The sequence below is a fragment of the Anguilla anguilla genome, chromosome 4 (assembly GCF_013347855.1).
Source record: "Anguilla anguilla isolate fAngAng1 chromosome 4, fAngAng1.pri, whole genome shotgun sequence".
NCBI lineage: Eukaryota > Metazoa > Chordata > Actinopteri > Anguilliformes > Anguillidae > Anguilla > Anguilla anguilla.
Window position 1 is genome coordinate 26660850 of NC_049204.1, and position 17804 is coordinate 26678653.

At 43.9% G+C, this 17804-nt stretch overlaps 1 protein-coding gene across 4 annotated transcripts in view; it reads left to right on the forward strand.

Annotated features, from left to right (window-relative positions):
• lrp8 (low density lipoprotein receptor-related protein 8, apolipoprotein e receptor) overlaps window positions 1–17804 on the forward strand; it is a 114453-nt gene that overhangs the window by 79767 nt on the left and 16882 nt on the right. For all 4 annotated transcript variants that reach the window (XM_035413702.1, XM_035413703.1, XM_035413699.1 and 1 more), the window contains exons 5-9: window positions 6789–7163; window positions 9954–10076; window positions 10633–10755; window positions 13054–13173; window positions 13347–13472. In XM_035413702.1, coding sequence (XP_035269593.1) covers window positions 6789–7163; window positions 9954–10076; window positions 10633–10755; window positions 13054–13173; window positions 13347–13472 — 867 coding nt within the window. The remainder of the gene's footprint in view (window positions 1–6788; window positions 7164–9953; window positions 10077–10632; window positions 10756–13053; window positions 13174–13346; window positions 13473–17804) is intronic.

The following is a 17804-nucleotide window of genomic DNA, read 5'->3' on the forward strand; positions in this document are numbered from 1 at the left end:
ACCTCACTCTCAAGTTCTGCTGACTCTGGAATATCTTCTGGGCTCATCCCTTGTTTGATACTGCCTACACTCACCTGTGTTTTGTAAATACTGTAAATGAGTGATTTAAGCATGTGTTGTATAAGTATAATGCAGGATAAAACACGGTTGCTTGTTATTTTTCTTGTTCCTCTAGTGACCATAGTAATATATCATGCCAATCCAGCATAAAGCATTGCAGTTAAATATGTATTTTAAGCATGATCATGTTCCCTTAGTTATTATTTATATTGCATACATAGCTGCATGTTTTCCAACAGTTGCTTGACTGAATACTCATTACAATAATTGCATCAATTATCAGGCTTGGAAATGAAACTGAAACTGAACTGTTGTTGTTTTATGCTGTTCATTCAAATTTCACTGTGATTCATATCCAGACGTGATATGAACTATGGCATATATGATTGGTTATGATTGTAATTGCTACTTCTGCTTTTGTTGAATTGGGATCATGAATTGCAATATGTGCTAGGAAAGAGAAGATTGACTTCTGATTGAAGCAATTATGTTTATTGATGTCAGAATATAAGTCATGCATATTCTTTTAGATTTTATTTAAACTAAACAGCTTAACCACTTGCTGAGGGTGGCACATCCCAACACACTTGCTTTTCACATTGCAGAACTAAATAGAGGACAATAAAAAATAAAAAATATAATTTTGTCACTCATTGTGAAAGCAAACCTTCCTGTTATTTTTCATGCTCTCATATTGCGGGGGTTTCACTTGACATTCCAAGTGGTGCTTTAGGTAAGATTGTATGCAAGTTGAGTGTGTCTATGAAAATGTATGGTACACCGGATGAGCATAAAAGCTTATTTGCTTGGCCTTAGGGTAAAACTGCTGTCATACATAGGCGATTTGATGTCAAAATTCCTCCAGTTTACCTCGGGTATACAGCGATGGCTGGCCAGTGGAACTGTGTCTCTGAGTATAGACATCCGCTGTACCTTCAACTGGAAGTAACCGCTCCAGATTATCTTCTTGGTATAACCTAATTCAGTCAATTAGATAGAAGGGCTTAGCCAAATAGGAGCTGACAAACCAGTCCACTAATATACCTCTAACACAGACTTTACGTTACCCTAAAGAAAGTGTCTCTTGAAGTTAGATTATCGCTTATGTGTTGTAGATCTATATATGTCAGGTACCTGGAGTCTCAGGCACTGTAAGGGAGGATTCAGAAAACAGTTGTGGGGAAGAATGTGTAGAACTAGCAGTCAGGTCCTTTTGTGATGCGTGTTAGTCTTCAGCCGTTAAGACCCGTCTGTCTAGCTCTGGAGCGCACACAGACGTGAGGCCGTACGCAGATCCTGTAACCCTGTGAACCCACTGCATTCAAGCTTGCAACTCAAGGCCCCACGTCTTATTATTCGACAGTAGGTCAAGGGTGGCGGGAAGCATCCACCCTGAAATAAACAGGAAATGCAGTGCGGTTGTGCACAACTTCCAATGGAGGGCAGGGGCTTTACTGTGCTTAGGAAGAGAGGCTGCCTCAGAATGGCTCATTTGTAAACCTGTCACATTGGGGCTGTGGAAGTGTAATTGGTTTAGGGACGGGGCCCTCTTTCTCCAGGCTGCTGTTGTTAAAAACTTTTTGGCTTTTTCAGTAGTTTTCCGGCTCTTGTCTCCTTTGTCATTTGTTGCTTCTGCAGAAACAGTGTCAGACAGTTGTGGAAAGAGCTATATTGGTCAATGGATCCCTGGGCCTTGTAAAGACTAACCAGTGCTACGTATGTGGTGTATAGCCCTAATGTACATTAGGTGATGTAAAAAGTTTAAGGTTTTATGAATAAATGTAGTCAGAGACAATAAATGTAGTTGTAGACAATGTATTAATCGATTAATGGGGCGCCATTTAAATGCCACGTGATTAGTTTCCTGAATTGCCTGCTGGAATATTGAAGAGGCATCCTGCAGCTTAGAACATGAAATGCATTTTATTTCTATTTCAGAAGAATCTTGCATCCTAGTTGTTTGTGCACCAATGAAATTATTTCAATTGGACTTGCATGCAAACAGCCCAAAGCTTTTAGATCATTATGCTCATAAAAAGCAGTTCCATGTCCAAGCTGGCAGATTGGAACAGTTTCAGTCTGCGTCTCTAAATAAAATCATTTCCAGATCATTTTGGGGGGTTTGGGGTATTTCCCACACCACTAAACAAACAGCCTTTCTCTTATCTCCCATCACACAGCAGATGTCTGTACATTTATTCTGAAAGCTGTGAAGACTGTGGTCAGTGTAGCTCCATTAGTGACTTCTAAGAGAGGTGATATATCAAAAAGCAACATCTCAAGATTGTTAAGAAATCAACATTTCACCTCATTTCACGCGAGGGCAGAGCAGCAAGGAATTTCTGGGTACTAAAAGCAGCATTTTTTTATTTAGCTGGTTTTGTAAATGGGAGCGCATCAGCGCTTTATGTGGGGAGGGGGGGCACTGGATACACACCCCCAGTTCACAGTCCTGTTTGTGCTGCTCCTGTCTGCAGGCCTGCAGTGAATATTAATACAGAGCAGTGTTAGAGTGAAAGAGTAGGAGAGAGAAGAGAGGGAGGGTGAGAGAAAAGTGGAGCACGCTATTTAGCGGGGCTGTCAGGAGCGGAGAAGCACAGTGACAGCGCCGGCGGATTCATGAATTAGCCGTTCCAGCTCCGGCAAGATCCGCAGGTCAGCCAACCATCGGCTTGGCTCATTCTTGGCAGGTGGTGGGGGGTGGTGACAAAGGCCTGCGAGCTTTTCTGTGATGTCGCACATCGCGGTGGGCGGAGGACCCGTCAACAGGGCTCTTGTTGCCTCTAATAAACAGGCTGACGAGGATAGCGGGGCAAACTGGTACCTAAGAAAGTCTTTTACCTCACTGGGCTTGCAGAACCATTTGCACCCATCCCACTCCTCTCCGCCCCAGTCCCATGAATGTCATTGCTGCTCTGCTGGCCATTTCCTGGAGGCTTGGCCCTGAAATTCCTGGGCATTTCATTTTTCGCTCAGGGCGATGGAGCTCATTTGGCTGTTGGTGTTGATCACTGCACTTTAGCGGCGACTCTGCCTTAAATGCCCTAATTCAGTCTCCATCAGTAACCGCAACCACACCTCTGAGAGCCGTGCGTGGCACTCTGTCTGCACGCCTCTTCATTTTCCTCCCTGAGTCTTTACGACCCCGGCGGCTCTTGTGTCATATGCAAACGTGTTGTGGTAGAAAAGCTCCCCAGATATCCCTAGTCGTATACTGACTTAGTGACTCACTGTCATCTTCAATTCTTGAAGCCATTCATCATAGATTTCTTTGTCACCAGTACATGCCCCCCCCCCTCTGGGGTGAATCTCTGATGCTCATTGCTTTAATGGTATTAAGTGTAATGATGCTATGTATTGAATGCTACATTAACTCTGTTTCCAGATAACAGTGCAGAGGGGGGCAAATCTAGAAATAGCTTTTTGATGCCGGAATAGACAACACTTTCACCATTTGTTGAAATATGTACAGAAATTCAGCACCTGCCAGATTTATCTCAAGTTTTAATATTTCATTAGTATGCAGTAGGGATGGTCCCGAGTGCAAATACCATATTAGAAATATATTCAAATATTTAAATAAAGTTTTCTCCCCAAATTTTCTCCTCCCGAATTTGCCCAGTATTATTTGGATTCAGATCTTATTTCCTATCTCTTTGAAGCAATTTCCTCAGAAGTCAGCACCACGTTTTTCAATTAGGCACACGCATACAGACCTGCAGAGAGATAGCGAGCCAGAGTTTCTCTCAACACTAGACTGCCCAGAGCGATGCCAAATGCTATATCCACGACTTTACTAAATATTTGCGCTTAAACTAACTACGTTTTTCAAATTCGAAAAAAAATTGACTCGATCAAGAAATACAGGCAGATTGGACAGTTACACTATAAAATAGTTTTTTCAGTTTCTAATTGACTTCAGTGTCTCTTAAATAAGGGTGGTGGTTGAGTTAATGCATTTTGTACTCTGCAGTTCTGACTAAGAATGAGTAACTATGTTTTGATTTATAAAAACATTTGCCTATGTTTGAAACTTGATTTGACTGTTTACGTCAGTGTTATAAAAGCCTGTTATGGCAATATAACATACAGAGCATTTGTTAAACACAGCTTTAAAAAGCAGATTGCCTGTTGTTAAACTGCACTGACTGAAACCGCTTAGCTCTGTTTACTGTTTTGGTTTTTGTGTGCTCAGTGGCACACAAGCTAGATACTGAGAAAGTGAGAAAGTTAACTTTTTCACTGTCAGTGTCTTTCACTGCTTGTGGCAGAATGAGAGGAGCATGCTGAGCCATTGTAGCTTGGGGTGTCTGATTCAATCAGAACTCAGATAGACTTTGTAATACGTTGCTAACAGACTTATTTTGCTCTGCCCTTGCCAGACATAGCCTCAGTCATCTACCAAATCCACACCTGATGCAAACTGTATCTGGAACATTGTGTGCCAGTGGACCAAGAGCTGATTTGCTAAACGAGGTTACTTTATTGAATAACACGCTCTGAAAAGTGGACCCTCTCAGAAATGTGAAGTGCATTGGTTGTGCTTCAGAAATTGTGCATACCTTTTATATTCCAAAGATTGATCTGTTTTTTTTTCCTGTGGCCCATGTCTCCCAGGGCCATTGCCATGTATCTTCAGCAGTGTCTATTGTCTGGACAGGCCATGTGTGGGCAGGAGGAGACCCTTTCCTCAAATAATGTATGAGGATATAATGATATATTCCACCATCCTTGTGCCCTCTCTACTACACTCTGCTTGTTTCAGTGCGTCTCTGCAGGACACCTTCCTGTAATTTGTCCCTGATCTGCAGCGAATGGATGTGCTCAGAATGTGGAGTGGAAGAGTGGAACTAAATTGTGTTGGGGAGTCCCCGGATGGTGAGCGAGCCGGGTGGAGAGCAGCGTTCCTGGCTTGCTCGCCCATCTGTGGCGTTTGCTTTGTTTTGCGTTTTCCCCGCTCCTCTTCGGCGCTGTGAGATTTGAGGGCCGACTGGGTCTCCATCACGCTCTATTTGAGGCTGCGTCGCGTGTCAGGCTTCACGGCTCATCGCGCTCAGCGAGCTCCTGACACCGCAGTTCGCAGAGCCGCGTATCTGAAGAACCGGCTTCTGTTGGCCTGGCTCTCAGGGCCTTCTCCACCCACACCAAACAGGTTACAGAGCCTTGATGTTTAAATGTTAACTGCAGTTTTCTTACAGCTGTTAGGTTTCTGTACGGTACAAACCACAGTGCTTATATAAAAAGACAGAGCTTCACTAAAGTTACACACCTATCCAAGGCTATGAATCCCTCATTTACTTATTGTAAACCTTCCTCAGACCAGGGTGGAAGGAAAAGGATGTCACATTGAATTGTAGAACTGAGAAGGTAGTCTTCCATCTTCATGAAAACTTACTGAAGGGGAACATTGTGTGCTTTCATATGATTTCCAAGCCATCCATGCCAGCAAGATATCTGAGAAGGATATCTGAATTCCAGTATTCGATTCTGCAGGCATAACTCAGGCTAGCCTCACATGAGCTCAGCAGTGTCTGTGTTTCTCCGTGAAGCACAGCCCAAAGCTCTCCCTTGGAAAGTGGGCTCACCCCCACCAGTGTGTTCTTTTTTGGTGCGAACATGACCTTGAAGCTTTGGCGCTTCCCTCATTTGGTTGCAAGGCAGCAGAGAAGATAGCTGCATCTGTATCTGTGCGTGTTTTGCATCAAAATGAACATTAAGACTATATTGTTTGCCTTATGAACAACAAGGATGATGTTTGCCCTCCTGATTAAATGACTGCTCCTTTATATAAAGATTAGGTATTTCAATTAATCTTTCCTGTGCTGTTTGTTGACTATTTATTTACTATTAAATGGACTATGCAAATCGTCATGCTTATTTATTTATTTATTTATTTATTTTTACAAAGTTTGTGCAGTCAAGTTGTTATGCTGTAGTTTGTGGTGAATATCAATATTATGCATAGCAATATTTTTTTATTTATCTTCCCCAAACCACCACTTTCTTGGTACTTTATGCTGTAAAACCATGGTATATACTGTATGTATAAGGTCACACATTTTTTTTTTTTACGGTAAAATATTTGTTGCATGATCATAATCACAAGATTTGCTAAACTTAGTTATTAAAGTTATTTCCTACAGTTTTTTAAATGTTATTTGGTTATCTGGGTATCTGTTCTCATTTTGATTCTCATTTCATTACTGTTAGCGTAGATAAAGAGTGTAGGAAGAGCAATTATATTACAGAATATAACAAAGTGCTGTGACAAACCAGCTTGACCTTTAGGATTAAATTGAATTGTACTGATAAATGTCTTGAACAAGTTCAGTATGCTAATGTACAAGTATAGTGAATTTGTGTATTTCTCAATTAACAACAGTATTTCATGTAGCATAGCATAGTGAGCTACATTATTACTCCCTTATTTATAGTGATGAACATATAGATTGATGTGCAGTGAAGAGACCAGAGCTTGACAGAGGAAGAGCTCAGAATGTGAAATTTAGTGCATTCATATCTCAGTAATCCCGTTCATTTGTTTTGATGCTATTATAGCAGGGCCAGGAGGCTATGTCTGCGCACTAAAACTTTTATTGCTTGTCGCCATTAAAAAGCCGGGCCAGCCTGGAGGATAATATACAAACGCAATAACGTCGCCGAGACGGAGCCCCTGGAGTCACCCGGGCGCGTCTGTCTTCTCAGCCTGATTGTGTCTCCCGCTCCAGACGGCAAGGCCTGCTCGGGCGGCGAGTTCCAGTGCCGCAACCGCAAGTGCATCGCCCCCGTCTTCCTGTGCGACGGCGACGACGACTGCGGCGACGGCAGCGACGAGGAGAAGTGCCCGGCGCCCGCCTGCGGGCAGCACGAGTTCCGCTGCAACAACTCGGAGTGCATCCCCCGCCCGTGGAGCTGCGACGGCGACGCCGACTGCGCCGACCGCTCGGACGAGACCGTGGAGCGCTGCGGCCGGCGCACCGAGCCGCAGAAGCCCGCCTGCCCCGGCGCCGAGTTCCAGTGCGGCAGCGGGGAGTGCGTCCACCTCAACTGGAGGTGCGACGGGGACGCCGACTGCAAGGACAAGTCCGACGAGGCCGGCTGCCGTAAGTCCCCGCTGCTACCCGCGCCGCGCCGGGCCTGGTCAGTCGCGCTGAGCTGTCTGCGTTGGGTCTTGTGATTATGAGTTGATTCGCTGCCATTTCTTCATTTCATACGTTACGAATGCATCGGTTCTTTGGCTTCAGAAACAAGGAAGTAGGAGAAATATTTCTCAGGTTCATTGAAATGTACACTAGAATTTAAAATTAAATGAGTCTCTTATTAAATGATTCTGACTGACTGACTGATGTAGCATGTGGTATAGTGTGGGTAAAGGCAGAAAATTGAAAAAAAGAAAGTTTTGATCTGAAATTGATATATTTCAGAGTGAATTTATTAACATTTTGGGCACCATAGATCTACAAATATAGTCCCAACCCATCAGCCTACAGAAGTGGTGATTAACTAGCACAGTTTTGGAGGTCAAAGGTTTTAGAGGATGCAAGCATGTTGATGAGATTATTTTTGTGGTAATGCTCATGAAGTAGTATCCACTGACTACAAATACCAAATGAACCTGCAGTACGTGTGTATGTGTGTGTGAGAGAAAGAGTGAGTGAGAGTGCGTGTGTGTGTGTGTGTGTGTGTATGAGAGAGGGAGAGACAAAGAGAGAGACAGAGAGACTATGTGCTGTAGAAGAGGCTTGCTTGTGATGTCATTAACAGATCAGGATGATGTTAGAGGAGCGTTGGATGAGTGAGGCTCATGAGTGTCCGTGGGGTTGCTTAGCAACCACTTTAATGTCCCGGAAAGATGAAGAGCCCTTGAATAAAAGGGTTGCCAAGGTTCAGCAGGGTTCTCTGAGCTGGCGCTCTGAATTATCAGTGCTTTTCAATGTTATTAATGCTAAGGAGAAGAATTGTATCAGTAAGGTAGGAAGTGTCAGATTTTCTGTTCTGTCTCTGCAGAGGTGTCTTTGTTCTGGTACAGGAAATAATAGGTGTACATATAATCTTATCACAGAGATTTGATCACAGATCCATGGAGCACATTTTATTAAAATGTGCTGCCTGTTTCTACACAGTAAAATGTTCAGTGTTAAATCAGCTCTTATTGAGTAGGCCGTATTGGTCTCATGTGTACTCGGTTAGAGTTCAATTTACACTGAAGATTTTACTGTGTATCAACGTGAAATTACTACTGCATCTATTCTCCCTACATGCTTGCCCACTGTTGTGTGAGATCACTATTTGCAATTTAGGCCAATCTTCGGTTTCAACATTAACCGACATCCTAAACTACCGCAAGGGGTTAGATCAGCTCTCAAATTCAGACATCAGGGCCCACCAACTGGCTAACTGGGAAACATGTTTTGCCCTGGCGCACAGACGTTTGGGCCGAACGCAGATTGGTGTAATATCATGCTTAATGACGAGTCACCGTTCAGTCTGTTTCAGCATGATGGCAGGCAATGAGGGTACAGCAGAGGTGAGCCAACGTTGGATTGCACTGCTCAGTCAGTTGGAGGTGTGAAGTCATGAGCTGCGATATGAATTTTTGACTGGGCGTCTCTGCAGAGCTGATGGTGATGAAGAGACGATGGTCTAATCCCCCACTTTCAACCTTACTTAGTGTGTGCAACACAAAGTAACGCCTCACATTTACCTGAGATTGAACAATGTGCATGTGGTGGACTGGCCACTGCATTCACCTACAGTAATATGAGCCCAAAAGAAGACCTAACAGATGCTCTGGATTAGTTTGTGTACCACCGTGACCATGTGATGACCATTTTGTGACCATTACCATCTGTTCTCAGTGAGCTGCATGCACCATTTCTTGCTGAGTTGAATGTGATTTTCCAGAAAGTGAGTCTTCTAATGTCGGTAATCACGTTGGCAGTGGGCATTGTTGACCATGAATAAAGTACACTAGAGATTTGAAACTTGGTCATTGAAAAAAGTGCCACCTATAGAATTTGAATACTTAATTATTTGTTAATTGCATGTTAGTTTTTAGTGGCACATGTTGTATTAAACCTGGAATTGAGAAGATGAAACAAGCTCAGAGATAATTATTAAAAGCAGTTTTAATGAGTATAATGAATATAGTCTGGAGGTGGATAGGTCTGCAGATAGATGGCTCCTTTGGACTCGCTAATAAATGAGATGAGATGAGAACATAATTAATCGTTACTGTATGTTCTCTCACCTCACTGTCAGCCATGCACACCGGTGCTGCTTTGATTCCAGAGATTTATCATTATGACTATTATTATTTTTACCATCCTTCATTTTAAATAGTAATAAGCACTTAGTCAATTTTTTCATTAAGGTTATTCTTGTTTGTGTTTGTTTGTGTGTGTGTGTGTGTGTGTGTGTGTGTGTGTGTGTGTGTGTGTGTGTGTGACTGAGTGATTGTGCGTATGGCCTGGAAAACATTCCGCAGATTAATGGCTTAGTGGTAGTTTCAGAGGTGTTGAAATGGATAATTTCTACTCCATTCCTGGGTTCAGCCATTTAAAAGTACAGAACATCAATAATTAAAAGGCACTGTAAAAAGATAAATGAGAGAGATAAACCCTCCCCCCTGGGTATAAGTATGAATGACAAGCTAAGCCGTTTAGACGTGATACCTCAGGGCTGTCTCACAGAATGAGTAAATACCTCATTATATTTTACCTCTCTTTTTAGTGTTTTTTTTTTACAGTTGTGGGAAACATTGGATATTTTTATTGTGTAATTAAAATGCGATGCCTGTTGATCCGCGTAAAAAAGAAATAAACACACACGCATTTCACTCTGGTCTGAGCTGTCCTGTGGTAGAAAGCTGGGTTTTGCCATGTGCGTTGCAGCCCAGGTCACCTGCCGTCCGGATGAGTTCCAGTGCGGCGATGGCTCCTGTATCCATGGCACCAAGCAGTGCAACAAGGTGCACGACTGCCCGGACTACAGCGACGAGGCTGGGTGTGTTAATGGTGGGTGTCTGCCGTACGGATGTGGCTCCTGTGTTTATACCGTCAGGATCATATCTCCCTTCCATTACGCTCTCCGCGCCCTTCTAACCCCTGTATCTTTCTATAATCAACAGGGGTAAATGTTAAAACATGTTTAATGAGACATTTTTTGTCATTTAAATACTCAGTTTTCGATTCTCAGAGTCTTTTTAAAGGTTCTTAAATGAAGTCTTGAAGTCATCAAAACACTGAAGCAGAATTTCTGTCCTGAGGGTTAACATGTTGACATTTTTCAATATTTTATGGCTTGAAACTCATTGTCTTTCCTTGCTCTAGTGAATCCACATACCAGCCAATGTAGAACGTCTCTCAGGAAGGATGCAGTACATCCATGGCTGGGAGGCTGTCCATCATAATGCATTAATATTCTCATCTTGTTTATTTCACAAACTTAGCATTTCTCTTGAAGTGTGCTCGAACTGGTGCTGAGCCGCACAGTTTTCATGTCGTAATAAAATTGTAATAAAATGCATTTTACGGCCCCACCAACCGCCTTCCTTTTTAATCCTTACGACAGCCACCAAGTGCGAAGGCCCACTGAAGTTCATGTGTAAAAACGGCGAGTGCATCGACAGCAGCAGGGTCTGTGACTCCCACAAAGACTGCAAGGACTGGTCCGACGAGCCCATGAAGGAGTGCAGTAAGATCAACTCTGTCACTGATCACCTATCACCCAGTCACTGATCCACCCTGTCACCCAACAAATGGCTCACTGGCCATTGAACAACTCTCACACAGAGCAAGTCTCTTCTGAACAATTCTGTCACTGGTGAACTTTCTCACTGAACAACTCTGACCTTCTGTTACTGTCGCTGTTCACCTGAGTAAAGTTTTATGATCTGCACTGTTATTGTGTAGCTTTTCCACTGAACAGCATGACAATTTAAGCATGTAACTATGCTTAGATAGTAATGTAATCTGATCAGTCACTGATCAGAACTCTACCTGAGTAATACTGTTATAGATATAATTGCGTAATGCCGTTATTGACTGGCACTGTTACTGAGTAATGCTGTTACAGATCAGCATTGTAACTGAGTAATGCTGTTACAGATCAGCATTGTAACTGAGTAATGCTGTTACAGATCAGCATTGTAACTGAGTAATGCTGTTACAGATCAGCATTGTAACTGAGTAATGCTGTTACAGATCAGCATTGTAACTGAGTAATGTTGCCGCTGATGAGCTCTGGCTCTCCTATTTTGCGTTGCATTCAAATATTGGTGGACATTGTCAGGCTAGTAGGATCCAAATTGTGTGAAAACAGGAAATAAATGAAATGATCAAATTTCAGCTTTCTCACTATGCCCAAAGACAGGCCCCCAGGTAACCCCTGTTATGTCTATGCAGTAAAACGTGACTATGGCCCACCATTTTACAATAATTATTGTAACCTTCAAGATAGTTATCTTGGTGTACTTCTTGAAATATTGACAAATCCCTTTTTAAAATTGCACTGTGTGTGTATGTGTCATGAGGTATATAATTTGTAGATGTCATTGCAATGCACTGAGTCGTGTCAGGTCATTTCTATCATCAATCTCCCCCTTCGCTCTCTCTCTCTCCATCTCTGGCTGAATGGAGCCCTCACTTAATGTAAAATACATAATGACTTGCCAGTTCTCCAATTGTTAATTTCCCAGAGGTGCTCATGGGAAGCGGACCCTTCATTGAAGGAATAAGTGCAGACAGAGTTGGGCCTGCAGGGCTTTGTGTTATCCGGGGCATGGCCAGGTGTGTGATAGCATGAAGTTCCATAAACAGAATGCCCAGACCCTGGGCATTAGGCTACAGAGCAGCCACAGTGTGCTGTGGAAGAGAGAGAAGAAGGGAGAGATAAGGAAAAGAGAGAGAAAAGAAAGAGGGAGTGTGTGTGTGTTTGTGTGTGAAAGAGAGAGAGATATATAGAGAAAAGAAATATATATATATACATACATATATATATATATATATATATATATATATATATATATGGAGAGAGAGCGTGTTATGTATGTTATGTACATTGTAATACTGAATACTGAGGTATGTCATGCCAATAAAGCATTTCGAATTGAATTGAGAGAGAGAGTGAGAGAGAGCGGGAGGGAGGGAGAGAGAGAGAAAGAGAGAAAGGGGGAGAGAGAGAGAGAAGGAGAGAGAGAGATCCGCCTGTCTCCTGTGTGCAGGAGCCTCTCGGGGCTTGTTACTACAGCTTTGGCAGGCACTCTTCCCATCAGCCTTGCTTGCATCTCATTAAACCACAGACTGAGACTTCCTGTTTTTGTCTGCTGCTCCCTGCAACCTGTTCAATCCTAAACGAACCCGATTTAATCACAACTTTATGCAGCCAAGCAAAAGTGAAATGCACGGAGGATAAACAACAGAAATGAGATTTCACTCTGAACTTATCAACTCTGAACAAAAAAGTACGCACGACGTGCCTATCTGTCCCATTTGAATATTATCCAGAGAACACTGCATGTTTGTTTTTCCTCCAGCCAGCTGCAGGGGGATGCTTTCTGTAAATTACTGTTCAGTATTTGAATGGATATTATGCACTGTAGATAAATCAGGAAAACACACATTTTGAGTTAGCTTCCATGTTGCACTTTACTGCTCAGGCAAAATCCTGAAATTCAGAAATAAATAAAGAAATACGTTTAAAAATGCGTACTTCTACGAGAGTCCCGTAGGTGCTGCTCACAGCACAGCGTTCCTGTCCCTCCGGGACGCAGTGGCAGGTGTGTGCGGGTCTCCCTTCGGGGGAACAGCGGATTGTACAGACCTCATCACTTTCACATAATCTGTTGGCACAGCACTGCAGCGAATTGAAAAGATTCCCCCCCCCCTCCCCGCCATCAGTCGCCGTGAGGTGGCTGAGGCATTTATCACTTCGCCCAGTCCTCGGGCATGAGCTCTGACCTTTGACCTTTACCCCCCCCCCCCTCTTGTCCAGGCCTGAACGAATGCGCAGACAACAATGGCGGCTGCTCCCACGTATGCGTTGACAAGCGGATTGGCTATGAATGCGAGTGCCCCTCCGGGTACAGGCTGCTGGACAGGAAGACGTGCGGAGGTAATTGCCATTCCGCCCGCGCTCGCCCTTTCCCCCGCTCTCCGAGCCGCTCAGACAAAAAAGCGGCGGCCCGGGTCGCGCGGCGTCTCCGCTTCGCGCCCCCCCCACCCCGCCGCCCCTCCCTGTCGGGATCGCCGCGCCGTTATTGATGCGTTTCCAATGTCCCTCCGCAGACATAGACGAATGTGAGAACCCGGATGCCTGCAGTCAAATCTGCATCAACTACAAAGGCGACTACAAGTGCGAGTGTTTCGAGGGCTACGAGATGGACCCAGTTACCAGGACCTGCAAAGCAGTGGGTGAGGCATCCTCTGAAGCCCCGGCTCCTCGGCCCCTCGCAGGCTGCGGTGAAAGGAGCGGCTTTGTGTGCTGCGTTTACACAGCGTTCAGTGTCCCGCCAAATATTTACCGTCTTCGTGAGGGGGAAGCTTTCCTTGTCAGGTCCTTGTGAGTCACAAGGTATTGTGTCTTATTCCCACAAGGTCAGGCAGACAGTGGGCAGACAGTTAAGGCTGGTTGGGGGGGGTGGTAAGCGTGATGGTAGTGTTTCTGTTTTAATTTAACCCTTAGACTACACGCAGCCTAGGTCAGAGACAACCATGCAATTTGGAACGTTATTTCTCAGGTGCAGACATCATCAAAAGGGCCTAAGCGAGATTTGGTTACGATTTGAATTAATTGGCATGAAAGCCCCATTGATTGCCTCCCCCTGAGTTCTTATTACTTATGGGGAAATCGAAACCGTGTATTTGAACAGCATGTAATAAGCTCCCTCTCCTCGTGGTTTGATGAGGAGTGACATTCAGAGCACCCATAATGTGATTGCGCACTACATGCAGCTAGATGGAAGTTATTATTTATGCAGCCACTTATTTGCTTTGAAGAGACGGTGCCTCCATAAATATCCTGCGGTTTGCTTTGTGACGTCGATGTAATACGGGTTTAATGAAGCTCTCTTTGGCTTACCCCATTGCTCCGAGACCGCCGATACCGAGGCATTTCCTCCTCGCAGTAAGAAGTGACAGCTGAATTGATGATGTTATCAAGCCACGCTGGACCGGAAGCGTATTCGAGTCCTCTGCTTAAGAGAAAGGTTGTCTGCAGTAAACGTGATTCACTGTGCACTGTTTAATCCCGCATGCAGTTAGTGCAGCTTGTGTAGTGCTGTTTTTGTGTAATTTCAGGGGAAATTTCTGTTGATGAATGTAAATGCAATATCTCCATGTTCGCTCTGTGTTTAGTTTCATGCCGGAAAGTGTGACTGCACAAAGGGTGCACTGTTGGTTGCCATAGGAATTCAGTGCAAAAACATCACAGAGTCCATGCTTAGACCAACAAACCCGAAAACGCCCATGATTTTAACTGTAAAACAGACATGCTTGTGCTTTAGTGAAGAATTGTGAATGGGGAAACAGCAGCACTATGATGCGCAGAAACTCGGAGGGCCCAATTCACATGCTAACATGTTAATTTAAAGAAACAATCCTCAAAGCTGCTGCTATGAATAATGAAATGGGCTTTGAGATTCCCATAGGCTGAAGGTTCTAGAACTCTCATCCATGTTCTGGATATTCCATTAAAATCCCATTACCTGGCTTTTGATTCTGATACTGGCATTGCTTACATGTATTATCAGTCTGCTGTTTGAACAGAGAAAGTAAACCGACCGGAACTGGAATAGCTCTCATGGCTCCCTCTTTGAGAGTGCTACGTTTGCCATTTATAGGGGAGACATTTGTTGTCCGCCATTACTAATTACCCTTGGGCTGTTTTGTATCCTGTGGATATATGTGGTAAATAGGATGTCTTCCCGTGCCTTTAGAGTTGATCTAAGAGCCCCGGTGATTAGCAGCACATTCCAGGTAGCTGCATTGCATTAGGCCGTGAGTTGCAAATGAGCCTTTTCATTCTGCACAGTGGTGTGTTTCAGCACTCCTCCCACACGCTTCCCATGCTGCTGAAGGCTCGTTAAACTCATTTCTGTTTATTTTCCTCCCCTCGCTGGGCATGGTGCCTTTCAACATGTGAAGCAGATTGTCTGGCCGGGCGTCTCTCTCTCTCTCTCCCTCTCTCTCCCTCTCCACATCGCAAGCACGCGCACTGCGTTAGCGTCCGTACAGATAATGGGTGAGACTTTGTGCGCCGCAAAGTATCCCATGTTTTCAGAATTTGATTCCCCTCCCATTTCATCATGAGCCTGTAGTAAGCAGGGAGGCAGGGCTGTTTTAGTCAGATAATTCTTTTTTAGATGCTGGGGTGTTAGAGGTGGACCGTTAGTGGAGCTGAAGCTGAAAATGCAGAGTGATCTCTGGCTGCAAACTTTCCCTGAGATAATCATTTGTGAATTCAATAGAAAGTTCCAGTTTTTTGCACTATGTCATTAGGGGAGCTGAGACTCTACTGCCTCGTAGAGCCTGGCACGGTGTGTGGAAGCATGCTGCTCGTGTTCAGAAGCAAAAAAAATAAAAAAGAGAAATAGATATTTTTAGCCGTGGATGTGAATGCTCACATTCACAGGATGCTTCTCCAAATCTTTCAGTTTCTCTTTGCGCTTGTGTGTGTGTGTGCGTGTGTGTATATGAGTGTGAGTTTGTGTGTGTGTGTGTATAGATGTGCGAGTGAGAGTGAGAGTGAGAGAGAGAGAGAGAGAGAGAGATACCTGGATATCTCCTTAAGTAATTTGTAGAACTGCTTCTTTAGCCAGCAAATTCAAATTCACACCAAAACCTGCAACCCACAGTAAATGGCTTCAGGTGAATATGTACTACTCCTAAGCTTACTGAACGCTCAGGATCGGCAGTTTTCTGTTACTCTGGCCGAAGGGCCAGGGGAACAGCTGGTCAAGTTGTAGGTAGTCAGAGACACAGTGAGTGACTTTACATCTGACCCCTCCATATGCCTGTCCCTCGCTCCCCCTCATCCTCCCACCCTCTGTGTCTCACTATAAATATATATTATAATTATATGCCATTCTGCTCCTTCATAGCATCTGCTCTAGCAGCCAGCTCTGTCATGGTTTATGATTAATCTCTATACCCTGCTGCTCTATATCCTGTTGAGTCAATATTGAGGGAAAGACTCGAATAAATATTAGAGCAGGTGCACATCCATGCAAAGAATGTCATTTCTCTGTTCCGTGTGTACCTCAGGCATTTGTAAGAGCAGACACGCATTGATCTGATATGAGTGAGATGGAGAATGTTGGGGGTTTCCTGTCAGATATGGAGCCATTTAATCATTACATTACATTACAGGCACTTAGCAGACGCTTTTATCCAGAGCGACTTACCCAACATTTTTACATAGCATTTACATAGCAGTGCAGGTTAGGTACTGTGCTCAAGGGTACAACGGCAGTGTCCTACCCTGCGACCTTTAGGTTACAAGACCGGTTCCTTACCCATTATATTACACTGCCGCCCATATTTTACTATGAGTAGAGTTTTGGAAACAGTTGCTCTGGAAAGCAAGGATTAGACTAATTTATATAATTATGGGTATAGAGCCATCTAACGCTGGAGAGACACTCCTTGTGACTCTTGTTTTTAATGGTTGTGTCTGTGTCTGCCCTGGGAAAGTGCTGAGCTGGTCCTCTGTGGGAGTAATTATTAACACAATGTGGTTTGACCTGAAAGCAGAGGAGAGGAGAGTGTCCCCCCCACCCCCCCCTACATAAATCACAGCTAGCCTAGAATTGATAGATACTGGTCGGCCACCCAAGGAAAATGATTGAATCCTAACCTGTGCCAAAAATGAAAATTTCAGCTTCTCCCTCAGCTGTCTCACAGTTACGGAGTGGAGAATATCCAGCCTAGGCCGGTGGCTGCCAGTGAGTATCATGATTGAAGTGGAGCGCTGAAGTCTTGCCAATACGCGTTGGTTGTGATTGCATCCAGGGTCCGTATGTGGGAGTGATATGAGGCTGCCCTCGCTGTCAATACTGCTCATCCTGCCTGTCTCTGTTGCCCTCGGGAGATTTAGCAAAGCACGCAGACACGGCTGCACCTTAGAGGGCTGGAAATGACTTTCCCAATACTCTTTGCTGCATTGCCATTATTGCCCTAAAGCTGTTTGCCATTTTGTCATTTTGAAGAGTTAAAAAAATCTGTAAACTCTTTTCAGCTGAAGACTTTTTTGCAGTGGCCTTAGTCACAAAGCACAATTCCAGGTGTCAAATTGTGGCCTGTCTATTAGCAATATACATCTAAATTGAATATTAATCAAGGTCACTGGGAAGGGAAATGGAGGGAATAAAAGTTTTGAGAATAGGTTTTCTTTCAAGCTTTTATTGTGAAAACTTCTGAAGGAAGAGGGCTGCTACTGTAATTGCCCAGAGGGTTCAGTGGATAGTAAAAGTAGAGGGCATGCAAATACAAATGACTCACTGACATCAATGAGGAAACCACCACAGGTAAATTGATTTTCAATGTTTTGTATGTACATATAGCCTTCGGCAAATTTTTTCAGGAGCAAGTACAAGGTAAACCAAGTGGCTGGGGGGAAGAAAGCTGTGTCATAGTAGCTCATCAGAAGTGAATACACTACTATTGACATTTGGTAATGGATCATTTCCAGGAAGGAGGAAGTATTTTTTTTATTCTGTAGCATCTTCCATCAAAGCATTTTTTTAT